The sequence below is a fragment of the Ipomoea triloba genome, chromosome 7 (assembly GCF_003576645.1).
Source record: "Ipomoea triloba cultivar NCNSP0323 chromosome 7, ASM357664v1".
Classification (NCBI taxonomy): Eukaryota; Viridiplantae; Streptophyta; class Magnoliopsida; order Solanales; family Convolvulaceae; genus Ipomoea; species Ipomoea triloba.
Window position 1 is genome coordinate 28139695 of NC_044922.1, and position 22265 is coordinate 28161959.

Genomic DNA, 22265 nt, shown 5'->3' on the forward strand with positions numbered 1-22265 from the left:
TAATAGTCTCTTATTAGATATATAGTAAATTATAATCGATAAATAAATTGTATAATATATATATAAATGAATCATGCCTATTATTATAAATAGAAAGGGGCATTGATCTTTTTTAAATAACGATCATATTATTTACAAAAATGATATTATATTGTTCATTTCTATTTGTATTGTATACCGTAGAATTTTCTATTATTTTATTATGGGGAAAACATTGCTTATTCCCATCTTAGCTTCAAACATTAGTCATTAGTTGATTTGGTTCAATTCACTATTGTAGCATGAAGACAAATATAGCACCCTTAAAGCCTTAATTATTTCACATTGTTACCAAATTAGTTACGGAGTATTTGTTAAGCTTCATGTTAATAGTTCATTCGGTATTGAGAAATACAGAGAACATGAATCACTTGGGCTTCCAAACATTAAAAAAAAAAAAAATTTTAAAAAAAGGTCAAACTATCTACAACTCTATTCGATCAGCTCCCTTTATACATATTTTTTTTTAATACTACTGACTCTATTACAATGCATATCTGTTCATACTTAATTAACTCTAATTATCCAAGTTCAATTCGTTTCAACTCATACCTATCATACTTTGTGATCATGCACTAATGCATCATATTGTATGAACATTTCAAACTTAGGTTAATTATTTATTGTGTCATAACAAAATGTGAATCGGGGGCTAATGAGAAGTCTCACTTAAGACTTGTTATCAGCTAGTGGGGGTTCGATTCATGCCACGAGCACGGGGAGTAGTGAGTTTAATTTGGATTGGGGTTAGGGTTATCCTTCTTGCGTGCATAAGTGTATCGTTTAAAGTTGAATCTTGAAGTTACATTGACTCGATTTACTTTCTCATGAGCTTGTAGACTAGCAAGTTCATGAAGTCCAGAATATAATTCCGTGACTTGAGTTATTAAAAAATGATTAAAAATTTTAAGGTATGTTTAGGTTGGATGTATATGTGAATGCACGAAAGTAGGCCACTTTGTTAGTGGAATGATGGGTGGACACACTATTCGATCTCATCATAGCATTTGGCTTCCACATGACCGATACTCCAACAGCCTTTTCCCACTGCATGCGGCCCTTATCTTTCTCGACCACAAACTTTGTCCCAACCTTCTTCTCACCAAACATATATAATACCAACCACGTTTATTTTGACTCATAATTTTTTTTTAAATAAAAATTAAAATAGGCACTAGATTCAACTAAACTGGCATGGAAACAAATGTTTGATACATGGGGGGATGGAAGTGAAAGAAATGTGATGAAAAGATTGGGAATCTATCGAACTAAGTAGAGTGTGGGCCAGTATATTAACTAATCTTTGAGAAAAACGGTAGGTAGGACGATGATTCGAAGTGCTTAGCCAATCTAAGGCAGCTATTGATGACACATTTGGTGTATGAGAAGTCGGTCGAGGGTGAATTGAGTTGGTGCCACACGTTGAGACAATCTTATTCGATTAAGACTCGACGCCAAAGCGCCTCTCTAACTGCCATAGCTTCAGCCAAGTGACTGATAAAAAAATTTGTTTAATCGTACTGTCACCGTTCAAATTATTGTTAATATATTTTTTATCGAGTTCGTCACATAAGGTCTTTTTAGTGCGATCTACCTTTTTTGTAATTTGCGTGTTATTACATAAAAGCAATGCTTATCCTTATATAATGTAGGATACACCATCAAATATATAGTCGCTCTAATTTCATCTATATGACAGCAAAGAATTTTGCTTTCCTATGAATATGCATGTTACATTGTGCAGCTCTAATTTCTCATAGACAACTCCAATAAAAATCATCAATAGGTTATAGTAATTGTCCCGAAATGGTTGATTGAGTATAATCAATTTTTGTTAACATTTTATCAATCGAACCCGTTGTTACATCTTTTACGTGATAGTAACTTAATGTTTGTTTGTTTAATTCATAATTTATTCAATTTTTCCTTGTATTCTATGATATTCAAACTTGAATGAAAAAACTTGGTACCGACCAAACATAAGAATTCACATTTTTAACAAATTATTGAAGAAAAGATTTTGTAACATTTCTTGCGAACCAACCAGATTATTACATTTTTTGTTGTTTTTAGAAAGAAAAGATATTGTAGAGTTATTTAAAATATAAATTTCCCAAAACCATACTATTAGTTTAATGTCCATATTAATTAAAGCAGCCGTCCAACACCACCTTCTCTACTTTGGGCAAAGCTTTTACATGCCCAAAGCCTATGATTTCTCACCTATAAATACCACTAGAATTTCCCATATATTGTCACCACCCATACTCAAAAACCCTAAACTTTCACCATAGAAGCTAAACAATAAACCTTGTCACACAACATAGGATTTGCCACTCTTGGATATATAGCTTCAATTCCTAGTATGGCTAAATTCAAGGCATTAGCTCTCGTCGCGTTGCTTGTGCTTTCTAGTGTGTTTGTGGTGTCCCAGAGTCGAGACATCAAGGCCGAAAAGGCGGCCCAAGTAAGGACCGAGGGGTTGGGGTTGGACTTGGGTGGTATTGGCATCGGGATTGGTGCTGGCATTGGTATCGGGTTAGGTGGTAGCGGTAGTGGATCAGGGGCAGGAGCGGGTTCGGGCTCGGGAGGCTCCAGTAGTTCAAGCTCGAGCTCGAGTTCAAGTTCGAGTTCTAGCTCTGGTGGTGGTGGTGGTGGGGCGGGATCCGAAGCCGGATCCTCTGCCGGGTCGTATGCTGGATCCAGATCCGGATCGGGTGGCAACGGAGGCGGTGGCAGCGGCTACGGTGGTGGCCAGGGAAGTGGCTACGGTGGAGGTGGCGGCAGGCACTAAAAAGCTTGGGCATGCCATTTCATGTCACGTTAACACACTACTAGATTGGAATAAAATAAATAAATAAGAAATAAAGAAATAAAATAGTTGTATTAATATTATCATATGATGTCCTATATATATATATATATATGTTTATATATAGTTTGAATTATCTTATTATTGTCGAGTCTGTGGTCGGGTCTGTAGTGGTGTTGTAATGTTGTCTCATGTCTGGTTTCTTCTCTTTGTTCATAAATATATGTATATTGAAAAGTTATGTTTCAATATCATCTATCCATATATCGTTGTATCTTTCTTCACTGCATGAACTAAAAGGCCAATTAATCATTATATATATATAGATGATTGTAATGACCAATTAAATTAAAGAACAAAAATAATGTTTTTTTTTTTGAAAACCAAAGCAAAAACTCAGATTAATTATCGAAGAAAACCGAAATACAAGTAGGTGGGGTGGAATCCCAAACCCCGAGAACAGAAAAAGAACCGGTCGCCCGTGCCAATTCATGAGCTACCTGATTCGCTGATCTATTGACATGGCGAACCAAAGTGATGCCAATGTCCCTAGCAATGACACGACATTGCTTAATAATGAGGCCAACATAAGAAAAATCACGTCTAGCAGAATTAAAATTATTACAGAAATTCAAACAATCAGTTTCCAGAATGACGTTCTCTGTACCACGATCCTTGAGCCACGTTAATGCTTCCTTAACAGCAATGGATTCAGCTAGATAGGGATCTCTATCACAAAACAATCGCCCACTTAACGCTGCCACAAACTGTCCTTGATGATTTCGAAGAACGGCACCATAACCCATCGAAGACTCACGCAATGACACATCTACATTGCACTTAACCCAGCCCTCCGGAGGTGGATGCCAAACTGCATGTGAAGCAACCGAATGAACCTGAGAAATATTTTCAGAAGGGGAATAAGCAAGTTTCCAGTCATGGAGAAAACTTTCAACAGCTCTTCTGAGGTCCTCCAAACTCCACACTTTATCATTCCAAAGCCTATCATTTCGAGCAGACCAGATAACCCACAATCGAGCAGCCATTTCCACAGCTTTGAATGTGTCTACATTTTGTATGAACCTCTCAATCACATTTAGCAGGGATCCTCCTAGAAAATCATGCAGACCAAACCATAGAGGAAAAACCATGGTGCATTCACAAAATAATGTTTAATTTAACTAAATTGGTATATTAATTATCGAAATATATAGTTCAAGTAATTAATACGGAGTACTAAGTATGGAGGGGTATAAATTATAATTTTTCCGAGTACTAAATAAGTTGATAGAGCCACAAGCCTCTTTTGCATGTTTACTTATTCTTCTAAGTTCTAACCAATTAAGTTTTTATATCATTATTACTTATTAGCTTTAAAAAGTTAGATAGACATTTGACTTGGTAATTACAATATTTCAAGTTTGACTCTATGTGATACTTGTTTATTGACTTTTTAGGTTTGAGTCGGTGAATTATGAGCAACTTATGCTAGTTTACTTCATTGCGGTCATTTATCAGTTAGAATCATAAGACGAGTTTCACTTAAAGTATACATTTAGGTAGTCTATTACCCAAGAGTTTCATATAGATCAAAGATAAATGTATGTAAATACACCACGTACGAGACTCTATTACCTAAGGTAATATCACATTTCGTGAATCAAACCACCATAAAGTAAAGATTTTTGAACCGAATTTTCTTGTTGATGATATGAGCATCATTACCTATATAACAATTGATAACTTCATTGTTAATTTTATTTTATATTGTTAAAGCTTTTATTTCTACTTGTATATACCCTGTTTCCTTTTGAGTGTGTTTAGTTTTTTTCACCAATTGAATTTTTTGAAAATCCATTTCAAGTATTTGGTTTATATGAGATATTTTTTGTTAAGATCTCCTATACACAAACAATAAAGTAAAAGGAAAAAACATCAAATAGGTCATCGAACTTGTATGGTTTGTGCAACTAGATCATCGAACCAAAAAGTGTGCAATTTAAACATTTAACGTTAAAAATGTGTGGAATTGATATTATTATTTGTAGGTTACCAATAGGGCTAACCTTTGCCATCAAGAAAAGTGTTATGAACCAATACCATTATACCAACAAGAAAATAAGGAAGAATTTGTCCAAAAGACATGCAATGCCACTTTGAGTAAATAGCTAACTTAAGTCGGATTTGAGATGTGATCTTTGCTAACTACCGATATTATTATTCAATTAGTGTGTATATCCAAATATTTCATAAACTTGACTATTAACCACTCGAACTCATATCCTATCAAGAATGAAGAGTGTCAGATACTAATTAGTAATTATATCCTTGATTCATTGACATAATCAACAAATGAGTTATGAAGTAAAAACTTGTTTTTTTGTAATCAAATGCTAGAATAGCTCAGTTGGTTAGAGCGTGTGGCTGTTAACCACAAGGTCGGAGGTTCAAGCCTTCCTTCTAGCGTGTTTTGCCAACATTTTCTACACCAAAACGTATCCCTAATGAAGTTCGGATATTCGGGCAGATCGGAATCAAGATATCCTAACCCACTTGAACTACATTAACCGCCTCCTTCTAGCGTGTTTTGCCAACACTTTCTACACCAAAACGTATCCCTAATGAAGTTCGGATATTCGAGCAGATCGGAATCAAGATATCTTACCCCGCTTGAACTACATTAACCGGCGCCGTTTAAACATGCAGATAGAATATGGGAGGATGAGTTCATATTGGTCGGATACCGCTGTTTTAGATATTTGGTCTGTTGGGTTATGCACAACCCTATTTGAAGAAAAAATGAGGTCCAAGACCCTTCGTCTAGGTTGGAGGAAAGAGGGGGCATGGTCCAAGACCCTTCGTCTAGGTTGGAGGAAAGAGGGGGCATCCATGAAGACCCTTCGTCTAGGTTGGAGGAAAGAGGGGGCATCCATGGTAGGTTTGTTGGGTTATGCACAACCCTATTTGAAGAAAAAATGGGGTCCAAGACCCTTCGTCTAGGTTGGAGGAAAGAGGGGGCATGGTCCAAGACCCTTCGTCTAGGTTGGAGGAAAGAGGGGGCATCCATGAAGACCCTTCGTCTAGGTTGGAGGAAAGAGGGGGCATCCATGGTAGGTTTGTTGGGTTATGCACAACCCTATTTGAAGAAAAAATGGGGTCCAAGACAAAGACTGCCCCCCTTCGTCTAGGTTGGAGGAAAGAGGGGGCATCCATGGCGCCTCCCCCTTCATCCGTTGTGGACGAACTGACAAAGGAAGAGGAGGCAACCTACATCCTCGACCAGGATGAAGGTGGGTCAGTCATGGTTGCCTCCCCCTTTGTTGGACAAAGGAGGGGGCAACCATCATCATCTCTACTTTTGTCGAAGTCGTATTCCTTTTTTTTTTTTTTTACTTTTATTTATTTTTAATTTTTAGATATAACTTGACATGTCATTGCCACAGAAATGTCTACATAAGCATTAACATATTAAATTAATTATATTAAATGTCAAGTCATCAACTTAACTTATTTTACTTTGAGGAACAAGTAGAAAATGCTAATTGCCCTTTTTTTTTGTATGTTTAAAATTTTAATTGCATACTTTTGTTGTTTGATGATTTAATTACACAAAGTGTAAAAGTTCAATGGCCTATTTGACACTTTTTCCTAAAGTAAAATAAATGACAAACAAAAATTATATACGTTTTACTCTATTACTTGAAAAAAATGATCACTCTTAGCTTGAAATAATTTTTACACGTTTTTAATTGACCCAAAAATTTTGAAGTCAAAAACTCAACCAAACATGATAATAACTTGTTCACATTTTATATTGCCACCTAACTATCAAATGGCCTCTTATAATGTGCTACTTGAACCCAATAAGTATTATTTTGGTAAAGGTAAAAATATTATTAATTACCCAATAACAACTACACGAAACATACATTAGAAAACGTTTTAAGCCGAAAACAAGACAACAAAGCTCAAGTCCCCAACTCAAAAAACAAAGGTCAACTAAAGCCAACGACAAAGGAATTAATAATAACAATACTAAATGATAGGAATACAAAACAACACCTCATCACGAGTAATATCGAACAACTTGAATATGTAAGCACCAAGAAGAGAGAGAGAGGCGCATGATCAAACCCCCAAGGCGAAAGACCACCAATTGCATATGCAAAAGTGCAAAACATTTCAGCAATTCAGAAATTACGCTAAAAACACCATGGATGTTACCAAGAGGGCTAACCTTTGCCATCAATAAAAGTGCTACGAACCAATACCAACAAGAAAATCGGGAATAACTTGTTCAAAAGACACGCCAATACCACTTTGAGTAAATAGCTAACTTAAATCAAATTTGAGATGTGGTATTTAACTATTTACTAGCTACCGATATTATTATTCAATCCGTGTGTGTGTACATCTAAATATTTCATAAACTTAACTATAAACCACTCGAATCCATATCCTATCAATATTCGAGAAGGTCAAATACCAATTATATCCTCGATGACATAGTCAACAAATGAGTTATGAAATAAAAACTTGCCTTCTATAGCTAAGTGCTGGAATAGCTCAGTTGGTTAGAGCGTGTGGCTGTTAACCACAAGGTCGGAGGTTCAAGCCCTCCTTCTAGCGTTTTGGCCCACCATTTTCCCACACCAAATGCTCCTCATGTTATGCAAGTCGCCAAGTCTAGACCAAAATTAACTATCGAGTCTCGAGCCCAAGCACCAAAAAAATGAGCCATTTACTCTGCAGATCAACCTTAGCTGCTCGATTCCTACCCTCCTCCCTCACTGCTACTTCTACTCTCATCAGATTCAAACCTCTCTCTCCTTCTTCTTCTCCGCCGCCGCCTAGAGCTCCCAGAATGTCGACAGAAGCTGCCGCCTCCTCCTCATCTTCTCCCTCTCCTTCCTCCGCCATCGATTTTCTCACGCTTTGCCGCCGCCTCAAGGTATACACCGTACACAAAAGTTATGTGATATGGATGCATTTGTGTGCATTTGGTGAACTAATAGACATCAGTAGGATTTTAGATAGGATATTCGAGGATGATTCTGATTTCAACGCACAACTGTTGCTGCACACTATACACCGAAGTAACACTACACTTGAGCTTTTGAGCAGACTGAATAACAGTTTTTATGTGGTCTACGTTTTATTCGTGAATTCAATGATCGCCTTTAAACTTTTGCTTGCCGAAATTTGAATTTTCGTTGTATCTACACTCACCGAAGTGAATAGTGAATCGCAGTTTTTATGCGGTTTACTTTTATTCATAAGTTCAATGATCGGTTTCTTTTTTTTTTGCTGAATTTTCGTTGTATCTACACTTCACCTAACTGAATAGCGTTTTTATGTGGTTTGCTTTTATTCATAAATTTAATGAATCGTGTTCGAGTTTTTGTTTGCTGAATTTTGAATTTTCAGAGTCTCTCTGTAGATAGATATGTTTGTGTTGTATGCTTTAGAAATGAATCAATGTGATCAAGTTCTTGGTTTATGAACATTGTTACTTTGATGTGGTGTTCTTACTAGACCACGAAGAGAGCTGGTTGGGTACTTAGGGATGTGCAGGGTCCTGAATCGATAGCTGATCACATGTACCGAATGGGAGTGATGGCTCTTATTTCAGCTGATCTTCCTGGTGTGGATCGTGACAAGTGAGCCGTGTATCATTTCTTTTGATCTTTTGAGTCTCTCTATATTTTATAAATTGACCATTTTAATGTAAGCTTCAAATTCAGGTGTGTAAAAATGGCAATAGTGCATGATATTGCTGAAGGTGAGAATGCTTCTTGTGAGCCATTTTGTCTATCTTACTATACCAACACTTTAAGAATGATGTATGTAAATCGATGCATTTAGGAAATTTTCCTTATCTATCATTGAGTCATGGCTACACACAGCAGACAGCAGTGCAGCTATTTAATAGAGCCTAGCAATGCAATAAGATACTGTTGTTTTATTTACTACAGAGTACTTATCTAAAACATACTGAATTTCAAAGATTGCATATAAAATGTTATCATGTAGTCAAGTAGAAGGAAACAATCAACGCTCATAAACCTCCCCAAATTTGCCATGAATACCAATCAGAAAAAATAGTTTTATAAATTTACTAAACGCAATGTGTAAGAATTCATTTCTAAAACTAATTTCAAAGATTAGATATAACTTATAAGAGTGCTATGATTTTTCACTGTTTGGGTATTGTTTGATGTTATTTATAATGTGATATTGCTTTACTTCTACTTATCCCTTTGTTTCACTTTACTTTCTCACAAATATTAGACATGTATGTTTAACAGCAATTGTTGGAGATATTACTCCTTCTGATGGGATTTCAAAAGCTGAAAAGAGTCGTCGGGAGAGAGAAGCAATAGAGGACATGTGCAAACTTCTAGGTGGAGGCCCCCGGGGTATCACTTTTCACTGCCTTCATATATTGGGGTTTTAAGCTAATTGAGGAGTTACTCATGAAAAATAGAGATGAATTTGTTTGTCAGCTGATAATATGATGTTGACAATTGCAGCCAAGGAGATCAAGGATTTGTGGTTGGAATATGAAGAATGTTCTTCATTAGAAGCTAAAGTTGTTAAAGATTTTGACAAGGTATCCGAGCATTAGTACTAAGATTTAAACAAATAAATTTTGATGCATTGAGTGTCTCAAGCTGTCTTTTACTGTAATGAAACTTTAAAACTGGTATTTGGACAAAAGTGGTGTCGTAGTCAATGAAGAAGCAACATATATATGAAATCAAGCATAGCCAAAACGAATTGCTAGGACTTAGGAGGATGGATATTGGTTAATATAATAATGGTCAATATGTTTGAAATCAATGATAAAATCCAGGGGCCTTAGTTTTGGTGGCTTCGTTACTAAATGATTTGAAGTTTAATTGCCGATTAACTTGTGTTGTGGTGCTGAGCACTTTTGGTCTACATAAAAAATGATCATGCCATCTGTTTTCTTCCAGATTGAGATGATACTTCAGGCTTTGGAATATGAAAAAGGTATGTTTTCTGTTTCTTCCAAGTTCCATGTAATGTAAATATATTGTGCAGAGTAATTTCTAGGTGTATGCTAGCACACACCAGAGTGAACATGTTTCTTTCCTTTGATGGAATACTATGCTGGGATGAAATTTGTACTTGTTCTTGGCTTGTCCCGTATTAGGGGTCTTTAACAATTAACATGTTCAAGTGAATTCATTTCATGTATAAGTTCCAATTTTACTTATGCTTCTGATAGGCCTGTTGTAAATCTCTTTGTTACTTTAACAGCACTTGGCACTTTGATTTTTATCTGGCACTCAATTGCCAGTTTAGCTTTATTTTTTCTTGTCATTCATGTAAACCCTATGCATAGCAAGACATGATGGATAACGAAGGGGTCTCTTGGTATTCCAAGATGCATTGATATTGAAATCAAGACTCTTCAACTAAGTCCACGATGCTAGCATGAGATAATAACAGAATCTGCTCAATCTCTTGGTTTTCTAGCAAAATCTACTCCATCTTCCTGTGGTGATGAATTAACTAACTTACTAACTAATGCATTTTCCATTCATTATTACAAATCAAAGTAATTCTTGTAAACAAAATTAGTTATGACATACAAAGAAAATGCTTGATTTTCCCCCCTCTGGTAAGTAGGAAAAAACACCTGCTTCATCTAAGATAGAAATGCAAATTTACAGTAAGACATTTGAAAGAGAGCCATTATATTTATAACTACTGTATAGCCCAGAGCAATATTCTGGATGTTTTCTTTTTATCTCGAATAAAATCCTAAGTAGAAAAATTTGATAGGAGTAATAAATATTACTTCAGATAACACTTGAAACATGATGTATTTGATTATGTAGTGATTTGTAGAATTTTTTAATTGAGAGCAGAGCTGTGAGCACTCAGCACTCACACTAATGTCACATTTTGTGGTTGTGCAGAGCAGGGAAAGGATTTGGATGAGTTTTTCCAGTCAACAGCAGGTTCCATATCTAACTATCTAAGCATCTTATTCTGCAGTTACTATGTTTAGACTTTCCACCTTATTTGTTCTTTCCCCCTTCTTACAGTGTATCTATTATGCTCTAAAGATAAATAACTTGTTAAGTAATAATATAATTAGCAATTACATTAATCTTTGTTCTCTTCAATCAGCTGAACATTGATGTAAAAGTTGCTTGAGAAATACGGAGTACTAATGTTATATAAATTGTATGATGCATCATGCAAAGATATAGTACGAGAACTAAGATGGAAAAGCTTTACTCACTAGGGAGGCTTTCCTAAAGTAGAAGTTCTTACCTTTGATGGTAGCCATCAAACTAAGGAATGTGAGCATTTGTGAGATGATGACAGAATTATGCAAAATGGGTATATTGGTTGGGAGAAGTAGCGATGTGGTGACATTAAAATTGATGTGTTTGCATAGACAAAACATAAAGAAAGATAAGATGAGAAAGAGGAAGTAGAAACTAGAAAACTGTTTAATGGAGTTGTTTAAAACAATCTAACAGAATACCAAATAGATATCCTTGTATTTTCGAAACACAAATATGAAAGAGGAGATGACACCTTGAATTCAACCTTTCATTAACTTTGCATATACATTGCTCCAAAATCACCATAAGTTGATTCATGATTCATAACTTCAATTTACTATTTAATTTTCATTTTACAAGAAATGAATAAGCTGGAAAAAAGTTTTTTAAAAAAGAAATAAAGAAACATAACTTGCGCATAATTTCAGATCCTGTTGTTAATCTGCTTTGTAATTTTCCTGTTTGGATGCCTTAAACTTATGCCAACTAGGTAGGATTTAGGCTTATTTGATTTATGTATAATGTCTTCTCAATGTACTTGCTTCTGCTTTCCCTTCTCACTGTGTTTATGAGAGAGAGGTTTTAACCCCTGCTTCTTTCTGCAGGGAAGTTTCAAACAGATGTGGGTAAAGCTTGGGCTTCAGAGATTATATCAAGACGAGCAAACACAACTAAGGCATAATTTTTTCAATTCTAATGGATTGGTGGCAGCTAGTCTTCATAGATTAGTCCTATCTGACCCAAGGTAGATAGAATCATCAATGCTTCTCATTTCGTGCCTTTCCCGTTAGAAGAATGATATATCATCTGATGCACTGTCCCATTTCGTGTTGATATACACCAAGATGTGACATTTGTTAAGTCTCGATTTCTTTCATTCGAGGCTTCTACATTTAAAGCGTTCTGTCATTATGCGTCTCTTGCATGGTTTCACTTTTGATGCTTGTGCTTTTTTGTCGGGCGCAAAGCTGGAAATCGAAGCTGTATCTGCGTGGTTTTTATGGAGTTGTAGTCTTGTAGAGCGTTAGATATTGCAAGAATCTGAATAGACACCTTATTTGAACAGCAGCAAAGACACTTGTATGGGGAGATAATTAGGCCAAAGAAATGACAAATGATAGTTATTTTGATTCCAATACCCCCGGTCATAATATTGCAACTTTTGTGTCCTAAAAGGGGTCTAGTGGGTGAAGCACGACTCTCGTATTTAAATGTCACGAGTTTAATTTTTGTCAATACCCTCTTATTTGAACTCGCCACAAAGTTTAGTACGGTTTGTTTTTCTTGTGTGGTTTGCGAGTTATTACATATGAATATGATTTGCTTAGGGCATATCTTTATATAGTGGTCGTGCGTTTCTTTCATAATTAAAAAAAAGTCGTATCTTTTGTGCCCTTAAAGGGTGGTTGAATGTGTGGAACTTGATTTTCGTATTTAAAAATTACAAGTTCAATTTTTATTAACACATTTTCAGTCAAATTTTATATCTGAGAGTTTCTTAATATGGTTCACTTATATGTGTTTTGTAGATTTTCATTTTATCATATAAAAAAAAATTGTACTCCGTAATTCTTTTGAGAGAATAAAAACTTTACAGCTATTGAGTAACAAAACTCCATACGATATCTGTGGGTATGAAATTGTGACTTTTCAAGATCCAAAAAGCGATCAAATAAAATATTTTCCTCTAGGCCTTTCAAAATGGACTATTTGGTTACCCCAAAGCCAAAAGGTTAGAACAAAGGACCTTGCATTTATATCTGCTTTGTAGACTCTTGTACATAGTTGATTCTAATATGGAATGTCAGTTTGATTCTAATACAGAATGTTGAAGTTTCTAATATGAGATGTTTATCTTTTCCACTTGGGAACATATACCAATTAGGAATCAAACAGAATTTAAAAGTTTTATGAGATGATTATATGATTATATATTTTCCACAAATAAGAATTAATACTGACGTACTCACCGGACCTCTCCTGAAGGTTTGAACGTTCACTTATGGCCGCCGCTCCTTCACGCCTCAAAATCTTCTGATTTCTGCATATTCCGGCGACGCAATCACCATCAGATCCACCTCTCATCGACCGCCATGGCCTCCCGTCGCAGCCTGCTCTCCTCTCTTCACGTACTTTCCTCTCATTTTTCTCTCCATTCATGTGTTTATACGCATATATTCGCTCATAGAATGTGTGGCTGTTTTTGCGTTTACACTATATGCTCCGTCTACTGATTTGAATAAAAAGAAGTTTATCAGTTTTTGTCTGTATGACGTGACCACTTGAGAACAGTGTTCTTTGTTGCAGAGAACGAGTCTGTATTGTGCTGGATTTCAGCAAGGTATGGCCGTTGATAAGGAGTATATTTGTAGCTACGCGTGTGTGTTAAGTGTATTAGTTCTGATATGTGTGGAGGAAGGAAGTGAATAGTGTTGAATGTATGCTTTGGTTTTAGAATTTTTAGGGAGCAGCTCGTGGAAGTATAGCACGATTGCATCTTCAAAGCAGAGACTGTTGAAAATAGAAGATCAACAGAAGAAGTTAGCTAATGAGAGTGATCCTACTTTTGAGTGTGACATTTCTGAAATTCGGGAGCAATTCAATGCTGCTAAACAGAGGTTTCTGAAAATACCAGATGCTTTAAAAGATATGCCCAAAGCGAATCCCAAAGGTTGTTTGCTTTTTCTTTTTTACTTGATGTGTATTTTAACTGTTTGTGGTTGAGAATTGAACTGACGAGGTGCTGGTTTTGATGCAAATATAGGAATATATGCCAATAAGAACCTGCGGCTAGATAATATCAAAGTGTATGGATTTGATTATGATTATACATTGGCACATTACTCCTCTAATTTGCAGACCTTGATATATGATCTAGCAAAGCAGCATCTTGTTAATGAGGTCAGTTTCAACATGGACTAAGTTTCTTTACTCCATTGTCCCCAATATTTCTTATTATGGTTTTTAGTGAAAGGGGAATGCTGAATAGTGGGTTGTTTTCCTGTGAATTCTGGTTCCTTCAGTTTAAATATCCTGAAAGCTGCATGGAATTCAAGTATGACCCTTCATTTCCTATTAGAGGGTTATACTATGACAAAGTAAAAGGGTGTCTCATGAAGTTGGACTTCTTTGGATCGATTGAGCCTGGCAGTTGCTACTTTGGTAGGCGCAAGGTACAGCTATTTAGGTTTTTGAACAAAATTGTTTGCGTTTTGTATTTGCTTCGATTAATGATAACTGTTGCTACTTTCTTGGATGATCCTACTGTTGAAATGTGATCAATTGCATCCATGCATGTTAGGGTCAATATGTGTACATCTAGAAACTTTGTCAAATTAGCAAGGAAGTGTTTGTATATTGGCCAAGAAATACTCCATGCAATTCTAACCTTTTCCATGCTATGCTATGTTGTTAGTCATGAATTTCTTCTCTATAGTCAGAATGATTCTGAGTCTACAATGAAATATTTGCATAGCTAGATTACATTGCTAGTTTATGTTTCTTATCATTGTTGTCAGAAACCACTGCAGTTTAATGTATGTGAACTCTTATTTCACTTCCATGTGCTCAACACAACTAAATGAAGTCTCCAACTTATTTGTATGTATGCCTTGTGGTCAGTTTTCAAGAATTTTATAACAAATCTGGCTGGGTTGATTTCCTGTGAATGTTTTAGTCAGTTTAGTGATATTATTGCCTCATTCTCTGTCAGCCAATTTAACACAATAGAAAATAGAGGCGGACTTCAAACTCAAGTCAAAGAAGTTGGTTTTCATTGTATATACCTTTAGAGTTTTTTTAATTAATAATATTTTACAGCTTAGTCATGAAGAAATTGATGAGATATATGGTACCAGACATATTGGCCGTGATCAAGCAGGGAAACTTGTGTGCTTGATGGATTTCTTCTGTTTCAGTGAGGTTAGTTTCTTAGTAATTCTAAACTATTACTTACATTAGGTATGCCATGTAGGACCTGTGCTCCTTTTTTTTTTTTTTTTTTTTTTTTTTTTTTTTTTTAAAGTATATTTATTGGCTTGTATTAATAAGGATGGGGCATCAACACTTTATTAATTAGGTTGAAGCCTGAGTTAGGGTCCAACTAATGTAGCTTGATTAATTGAACTAGCATTAGGTTGGCACTTGGAATGATAGGTTTTATACACACACGCGGGCACACACACACACACACACACACACACACATGTATATAATGGTAAATTGTGATGCATTTTCAGGAATTTTCTTATTCTCAAAAGTGCCCTTTTTTCACCTTTTTCTCTGCAGGCATGCCTTATTGCTGATATTGTGCAACATTTTGTTGATGCTAAATTGGAATTTGATGCTGGTTATATTTATGAAGATGTTAATCGAGCAATACAACATGTTCACAAAAGTCACTCGGTTCATAAAGGAATTCTTTCTGATCCTCAGAAGTATCTTGTAAAGAATGTAAGTGAATTACCTAGTTTGTCAGGCAGATGTATTGCTGCTTGCAGTCTTTTGTGTTGTGGGTTTCTTGACTCTCTTTTTCATATACTGTTTGCTGTGTTCCAGGGGCAGCTACTAAGCTTTTTAAGGAAGCTAAAGGACAAAGGGAAGAAACTCTTCCTGTTAACCAACTCCCCCTTCTTTTTTGTGGACGGGGGAATGCGTTTTATGCTCGAAGTAATACTCATTTCATGTTTTTCTGAATTAGCAGTTTATAAGAATGTGCTTGCAGTTTGTGCCATTTGTTAAGTAAAGCATGTGATTGGCTGAGAGAGATTATGAATTTATGAAATTGTATCTGTGTTTTCATGAATTTCATTCTCAGAGTTCTTTTTCTGCTTTTTTCTTTGCTTAGCTAAAATGTAACTATGGTTAAAAATTAGATTTCAAAAGATTAATAATGTCAAAAATCTAATGTTCACAGCTATACAACACAGAAACTATATCCAATTATGTTATTTGAGTATTTTGTCTCTTCAGTATATGAGAGCAGTGATCTTGAATCGCCATAAATGTTATTTGAGTATTTTTTTTTTTAATCTCAAAAAAAAAAAATGTTCCTCCTATCCTATTCTTGTCATATTTTTCTTTCTGCATTTCCTTTCAGTTAAACCCATAAAATTGCTGAAATTAAATTTCTTTTTTCACATCTTATTAGGATTCTTTAGCTCAGCAAGACTCATGGAGGGAACTTTTTGATGTTGTGATTGCTAAAGCAAAAAAGCCAGATTTTTACACATCTGAACATCCATTTCGGTTTGTTGCTCTATTACTTTTTTTTTTTTTTAATAAATAAAAAATGATGATAATTGTTTACAAAAGTGTGATGCTGTGATGCAAGAATTAAATTACAGAGTTGTGTTTGTTATGCATTTCTGCTGGCTGTATGAGTTACATTACTTATATATGCCCTTGTTCTCTTTTGGGGTTTTACCATAGATGTTATGATGTTGAGAAGGACACCTTAGAATTCTCAAAAGTTGATTCTTTACTTCCTGACAAAGTTTATTACCATGGATGCCTCAAAACATTCTTGCAAATCACAAAGTGGAAAGGCCCAGAGGTATTTTCTGTGTTATGCACTACTCTGTACACCTTTATAGGATTTTATCTGCTAGGGTGTCTCCAATGATATAATATCCTAATTTTCTATTTGTTACCCATACAATTTTAGGTTATATATTTTGGTGATCACCTGTTCAGTGATCTGAGAGGGCCTTCAAAAGCTGGATGGCATACTGCAGCTATCATCCATGAACTGGAAGTAATCCATTTTTTCTTTATTATCCTCATTAATTTGAGGACTTCTAAAATTGCTACTTTCATGATTCATGATAACATTATTAACATCTTTTTCTTATAAATCATAATAAATAGGATGTGCCGGCAAAAAATGATTTTCCATATTCTTGGATCGAGTTTTAGGTCATAGAGCTCTAAAAGAGGAAGAACTTATATTTTCTTTGAACATTGTTAAACAATAGAATAGCAAAACAAAGTATATTCGTATATCTGTTCAGTGTGTAAATGTACAGGAGAGTAGAGATATATATACTAGTTTAGAACTCACCCTAGCCACAGGTTACTAACACTAAAACCTAGGGCTTAGAGTAAATATCTCAACTAAACCCTTATATCTCTAACACCCCCCCTCAAGTTGAAGCATAGATTTTAACATGCCCAACTTGTTACATATGTGTCACATGAACCATAAGACTCCAAACCTAGAACTATAAGTCTTGAACCTTCGAACCATGCTGTGCCAAGTCAGTCCACAATGCACCTTGTCCGCACCAACAAAGCTACAAACCAGGCCAAACACCACAACCGCAGCGCACCTGCCTCTCACACCCCACACCCTTATCACCGCTGCTCAACACCGCAGCGCACCAGCCTTTCACTCCACAAACCCTTATAACCGCTGCCTACCACCAGTGTTTTCCCGTTTTCTTGTTGCGTGCACATAAACTGGTTCCTCCTGAACCATTCTTCAGTCGCCGGCTTTCCACAATAGCCGCGACATATGCCAGGTCCACACCACCCCTGGCACTTGTGCTGCCCATCACTGCAACACCCCTGGACTGCCCCCAACTCTCACACCTTGGCACCACTCCAAATATGATACTAACATCATATTCAATTAACTCAAATAATCCAGGAAAAATACGATAAACCAAACATAAACTTTCAAGACTTATTGACCCGATAAACCAAACCACTCAGAATAAACAACCTACTGCAACCTATTGTCTCATTATTTATTAGCTCCATCAGACACCATCAGACCGCCTGCACCATCCCTTCCATTGCCTTCATCATAAACTGCTGGCCACGACCAATTCCACACCGCTGGAAACCTTCGCTAGCTACCGCTATTGCTGCTGCCAGGACCATTCTGCTGCGCTGGAAAACCAAACACCTCCTAAGCAGATCTGGAAAACCAAACACCTCCAAACACCTCCTACGCAGAACTGGAAAACCAAACACCTCCTACGCACACCTCCTACTTGGATCCAGTGACAGAAGTACGCAGATAGCGACAGACCTGGGAGATCACCGGAGAACACTTGAACAAAACCTCTCACTCTCCACCCAGGTAGAACCCCTTCTTCACGGCGAGATCGCCGATGGACTCGCCGTCGCAAATGGTCGCCGGAAACACACTCACGCGCCGGCGCGTGAGTCGGCGAGCAGGATGTGGCGGTGGCGCGTGGCTGCTCCGGTGGCGTCGCGACACCTCGGCGAAGGGTCGCCGCCTTCTTCCGAGCACAACCCAGCCCCTCACCGTCGCCGGTGCTCTGATATCATGTTAAACAATAGAATAGCAAAACAAAGTATATTCGTATATCTGTTCAGTGTGTAAATGTACAGGAGAGTAGAGATATATATACTAGTTTAGAACTCACCCTAGCCACAGGTTACTAACACTAAAACCTAGGGCTTAGAGTAAATATCTCAACTAAACCCTTATATCTCTAACAAACATATTAAGTAATAATAGACTAAAAGTACATTTAGTGAGGTTTGATAAGTTATGGGTGTGAAGTTTACTATGTGAGTTACCATTGCGTTAAGTTTGCATCTAGGAGTTGGGCTGTATCTCTTCCCTTTCAGTTAAATTTTAGGCTTGAAATCTAATCTCCTATCTGTACTTTATACTTGGCTTTGGAAATTAATGGCCTTTCGATGTGGATGTAAGTTCCTACCTCAATTATCTCAATATCCTAACTTCTGAGTGGAAATTGGGCTGTATCTCTCTCATTTTTTTCCTCTTGTTATTTCCTAAATCCCAGATTCTACTGCTTTGTATTGACAACTAGAGTATGTAATGGAAGCAAAGTCTTTTGAACCTTCATATGAAAACAGCAGCTACTTCTGAAGTTCTGATTGATTATTATCATCTTGTTGTTGATCCAAATTAATTTTTGTTCATCCAATTATTTGGTTTAACAATATTTTCTCCTCAGTCCTCATATCTTCTTGTTTTTTTTTTTTTCCCAGAATGAGATCAGTATTCAGAACGATGATAGTTACAGGTTCGAACAGGTAGGAACATTTATCTAAATTAAAATTTTCATTCTTAAATATTATTAAATATTAATGGAATGTTGTTTCGTTTTCCCTCTCCTGCTTTTGTTTCAGGCCAAGTTTCATATAATCCAAGAACTTCTTGGAAAGCTGCATGCTAAAGTTGTCAACTGCCAGATTAGTGAAGCATACAAATCCCTTCTTTGGGAGCTCAATGATGAGAGGCAGAAGGCACGATACACGATGAAGGAAATGTTTAATAGGTCATTTGGAGCTACATTCCTTACTGATTCTGGTCAAGAATCTGCCTTTGCTTACCACATCCATCAATATGCTGATGTGTACACCAGTAAACCAGAGAACTTTTTTTTCTATCTACCTGAGGCTTGGCTTCATGTGCCTTATGATATAAAAATATTGCCTCACCATGTCAAGGTATTATTTTCTACCTTGTCGTATTTACATTGCTAAGACTTTGAACCTGTAGATATATTGAAGGTTTGGCTCTGCCCAATTAATTTCATCGGAATGACACTTCAATATCAGTTAGCTATGGACTATATTATGCTGATTTTGTCATGCCATGTTTTTTTCCCAGCATGAAATTACAAGTTTTCAAGAAAATATTGAAAATTGTCCACACCCCAAGTTCTGATTGAAATGGTCAACAGTCATAGTTGTAGACTTGTACCCCTTGCAATACTAATGTCCTGGTCTCAAATGACAATTTCACATGAATAGACAAAGATTTTGCTCAACTTCTGAACATGTATTGCAGATTTGCAGTTATTACTATATATGCAACTCTTTTATAAGGTTTTCTTCACAGGTTTCATCAGACTTGTTCAAGACTTGAGTGCTCTTCCGGCCAAAGATGGTTGAAACAAGTTGGATCATTGAGTAGGGACATTACTGTTATTTATGTAGTCGTTTTTTTGTACCATTCAATAGAACGGCGGTTTATCCCCAGGTTCAAGAGTTTAGTGAGGCTAATAGTATACTACTGCATCATCCTTAATTGCAAGCAAAGGTTGGAGGATGTGAAGGCCACAATACAAGTAAATTCACAATCCCATTCTTTTGTCTCGTAATAAGTTTTCTTTAAAGCATTGAAGTCCCTTGTACGCTTTAATATTTAGTTTTGGTATAGTTTCCTCGTCAACTTTTCACTTTTTGGTTACATATTGTGTCTTTATTTTCTATGACGTATATCCAGTTTTCTTAATGGAAACTATATATGTAGTATTATGTACACCCTGCAATCTCCTCCCTTCCCTCTATAAAATGTGATTGATACCATTCTTAGTAGGCTAAAGATTTCTGCTCGAGACTATCAAATATGATATCGTGCATTGTTCTATCGTTTGTATCTTTGATTGTGAAAATTGGTGGAGGAATTGATACAAAAAAAGGGGAACATGTTTGCTTTTCATTCACAGGTCCTACATTGGAATGAAACATATACTTTGATGCTGCTACATTGTATCTTGCACTGGCTTTTGTTGTAAGGTGTTAGGTATGTCCCTGAATGATTTTTACCATTATAACATTCATGTGAATATTCAATAATGAACATCATTGTCAAATTCAATGATCATTTCCTCAAGAAAGTATCTTGACAAAGGGGTACTAGTGGAAGAGGAAATATAGACTGATGGAGAGAGAGAGGGGTACTGACGGAGAGATGTTTTGCCAAGTAGAATAGCATTAAGTCTATTAAATTTTATTTTTTTTAAAGTCTATTATCCTCTTCTTCTTTTTTATTTATTTTTTTATTTTTTTGAGAACATTATGTATTCTATCAGTATGAGACTAATTTGATTTAGTTTGGATTTTACTTGAATTGACCCTTACTTGAATGAAAACCTAGTTCAGAGAGGTAAGTAAATTTCCTTAATTGTCTTCTTGTCGTGTTCCAGTTTTCTACGCAATCCATTATGTTACACTGTTTTTCCTTGTCCAAATCATGCACTGAAAATGAAGCCCTCTGGAAGGGGGTTGGGGTTTTTAAGTGGATCGGGCATGATTATCGTATTATAAGGTCATAATTTGATTTTTGTCAATATTTTCTTGTTCGAACTGTCGCACTTAGTTTTTTAGTACGATTTTCTATTTCTGTATCGTTTGTGTATTATTACACATAAGTGAAGTTTATCAAATACATATTTTCATATAGTCACCGGAGAAATAAAAGAAGAGAAAATGAAGGTCGTGTTTTTACAATTTACCTATTACAGAACTTTCCTTGCTGGCTTATTATTCTTTCCTACTTTTCATGAATCTTCAACCCCTTGTCCTTTTTTGTTAGCAACTTCATCTTAAATGGTAATTTCTAAACAGATTAGCATTAACCCCTTCTTTACCCTTTCTACTTCAAGGTTATCTCCCCTTTATATTCTTATTGTTATATTGCTCCCTATATGTTATCCTATGCCTATTAAATACTTGCAAAGGGAAATTTTGAGTGTATTTATTAATCAGAGAAATTTTTCATTTGTCTAGAGAAATAAAAAATGTCGTAATTGGTCTAGACAAGTTGCATTGGTCTTGTGCGCAGTAAGTTAAAGTCTAGCATCTGTATTAAGCTGAGTTTCCATAATTTATATCTTTCTAAATGCTTTGTCGCATTGGAGTGTGGTGGTTCCTTGAAGTTAGGGATTTAACCTTCTGGGACGAAAGAAAGTTGCATTGAGTCATCTAAATTTATGTGGATCTATTTGTGAATTGATAAATTTAAATGGAAGCCTACACTTGTGTAATAGAATAGGTATTTTATTCTTTATTCTCAAATTTGAGTCTGTTTCATACATTATACGAGTATGAATAATGCCTCTATATTTTTTATTTATTTAAATTGTTTGGTGTGGAATTTATAGTATTATTAAATTCGATGTGTACTCCATAACAAATAGCTAAAACCAAAATAAATACATAAACTGAAGAAAACTTGCAGAACTAGAAATCCAGAAAGTTCAATTAGCTGTGAATAAGAGCCAGAAATCCAGAAAGTTCAATTAGCTGTGAATAAGAGCTACGTGTCGATGCCTTATAAAACTGGATAGTTT

At 35.9% G+C, this 22265-nt stretch overlaps 4 protein-coding genes and 2 non-coding genes across 12 annotated transcripts; 5 read left to right on the top strand and 1 right to left on the bottom strand.

Moving 5' to 3' along the window:
• Positions 1-2404: 2404 nt before the first annotated feature.
• On the top strand, positions 2405-2833 carry LOC116024468 (putative glycine-rich cell wall structural protein 1). Its single transcript, XM_031265361.1, has one exon. The coding sequence runs from the start codon at positions 2405-2407 to the stop codon at positions 2831-2833; it is 429 nt and encodes a 142-aa protein (XP_031121221.1).
• Positions 2834-3252: 419 nt separating this feature from the next.
• On the bottom strand, positions 3253-4002 carry LOC116024469. Its single transcript, XM_031265363.1, has one exon. It carries the CDS (start codon positions 4000-4002, stop codon positions 3253-3255), a length of 750 nt encoding a protein of 249 aa, XP_031121223.1.
• A 1241-nt stretch (positions 4003-5243) lies between these two features.
• TRNAN-GUU lies at positions 5244-5317 on the top strand. Its single transcript has one exon. It is a non-coding gene; the product is annotated as a tRNA-Asn (tRNA).
• Positions 5318-7406: 2089 nt separating this feature from the next.
• Positions 7407-7480, top strand: TRNAN-GUU. Its single transcript has one exon. It is a non-coding gene; the product is annotated as a tRNA-Asn (tRNA).
• A 59-nt stretch (positions 7481-7539) lies between these two features.
• Positions 7540-12317, top strand: LOC116025040 (HD domain-containing protein 2 homolog). Of its 2 annotated transcripts, none has more exons than XM_031266102.1 (8): positions 7540-7802; positions 8387-8511; positions 8596-8633; positions 9160-9270; positions 9385-9464; positions 9832-9868; positions 10809-10845; positions 11787-12317. In XM_031266102.1, exons 1-7 carry the CDS (start codon positions 7584-7586, stop codon positions 10823-10825), a joined length of 627 nt encoding a protein of 208 aa, XP_031121962.1. In that variant the 5' UTR covers positions 7540-7583; the 3' UTR covers positions 10826-10845; positions 11787-12317. The 2 variants fall into 2 exon arrangements, with proteins under 2 accessions (XP_031121962.1, XP_031121961.1); XM_031266101.1 differs by having other exon boundaries at positions 7542-7802; positions 10804-10845.
• A 544-nt stretch (positions 12318-12861) lies between these two features.
• Positions 12862-21043, top strand: LOC116025039 (5'-nucleotidase domain-containing protein DDB_G0275467). Of its 6 annotated transcripts, none has more exons than XM_031266095.1 (16): positions 12862-12913; positions 13168-13310; positions 13474-13522; positions 13637-13852; positions 13946-14082; positions 14205-14354; positions 15001-15102; positions 15469-15633; positions 15739-15849; positions 16331-16428; positions 16612-16735; positions 16847-16936; positions 19174-19218; positions 19315-19635; positions 20030-20258; positions 20640-21043. In XM_031266095.1, exons 1-15 carry the CDS (start codon positions 12883-12885, stop codon positions 20054-20056), a joined length of 1809 nt encoding a protein of 602 aa, XP_031121955.1. In that variant the 5' UTR covers positions 12862-12882; the 3' UTR covers positions 20057-20258; positions 20640-21043. The 6 variants fall into 6 exon arrangements, with proteins under 6 accessions (XP_031121955.1, XP_031121957.1, XP_031121958.1 ...); XM_031266097.1 differs by having other exon boundaries at positions 13646-13852; XM_031266098.1 differs by having other exon boundaries at positions 13489-13522.
• Positions 21044-22265: the final 1222 nt, after the last annotated feature.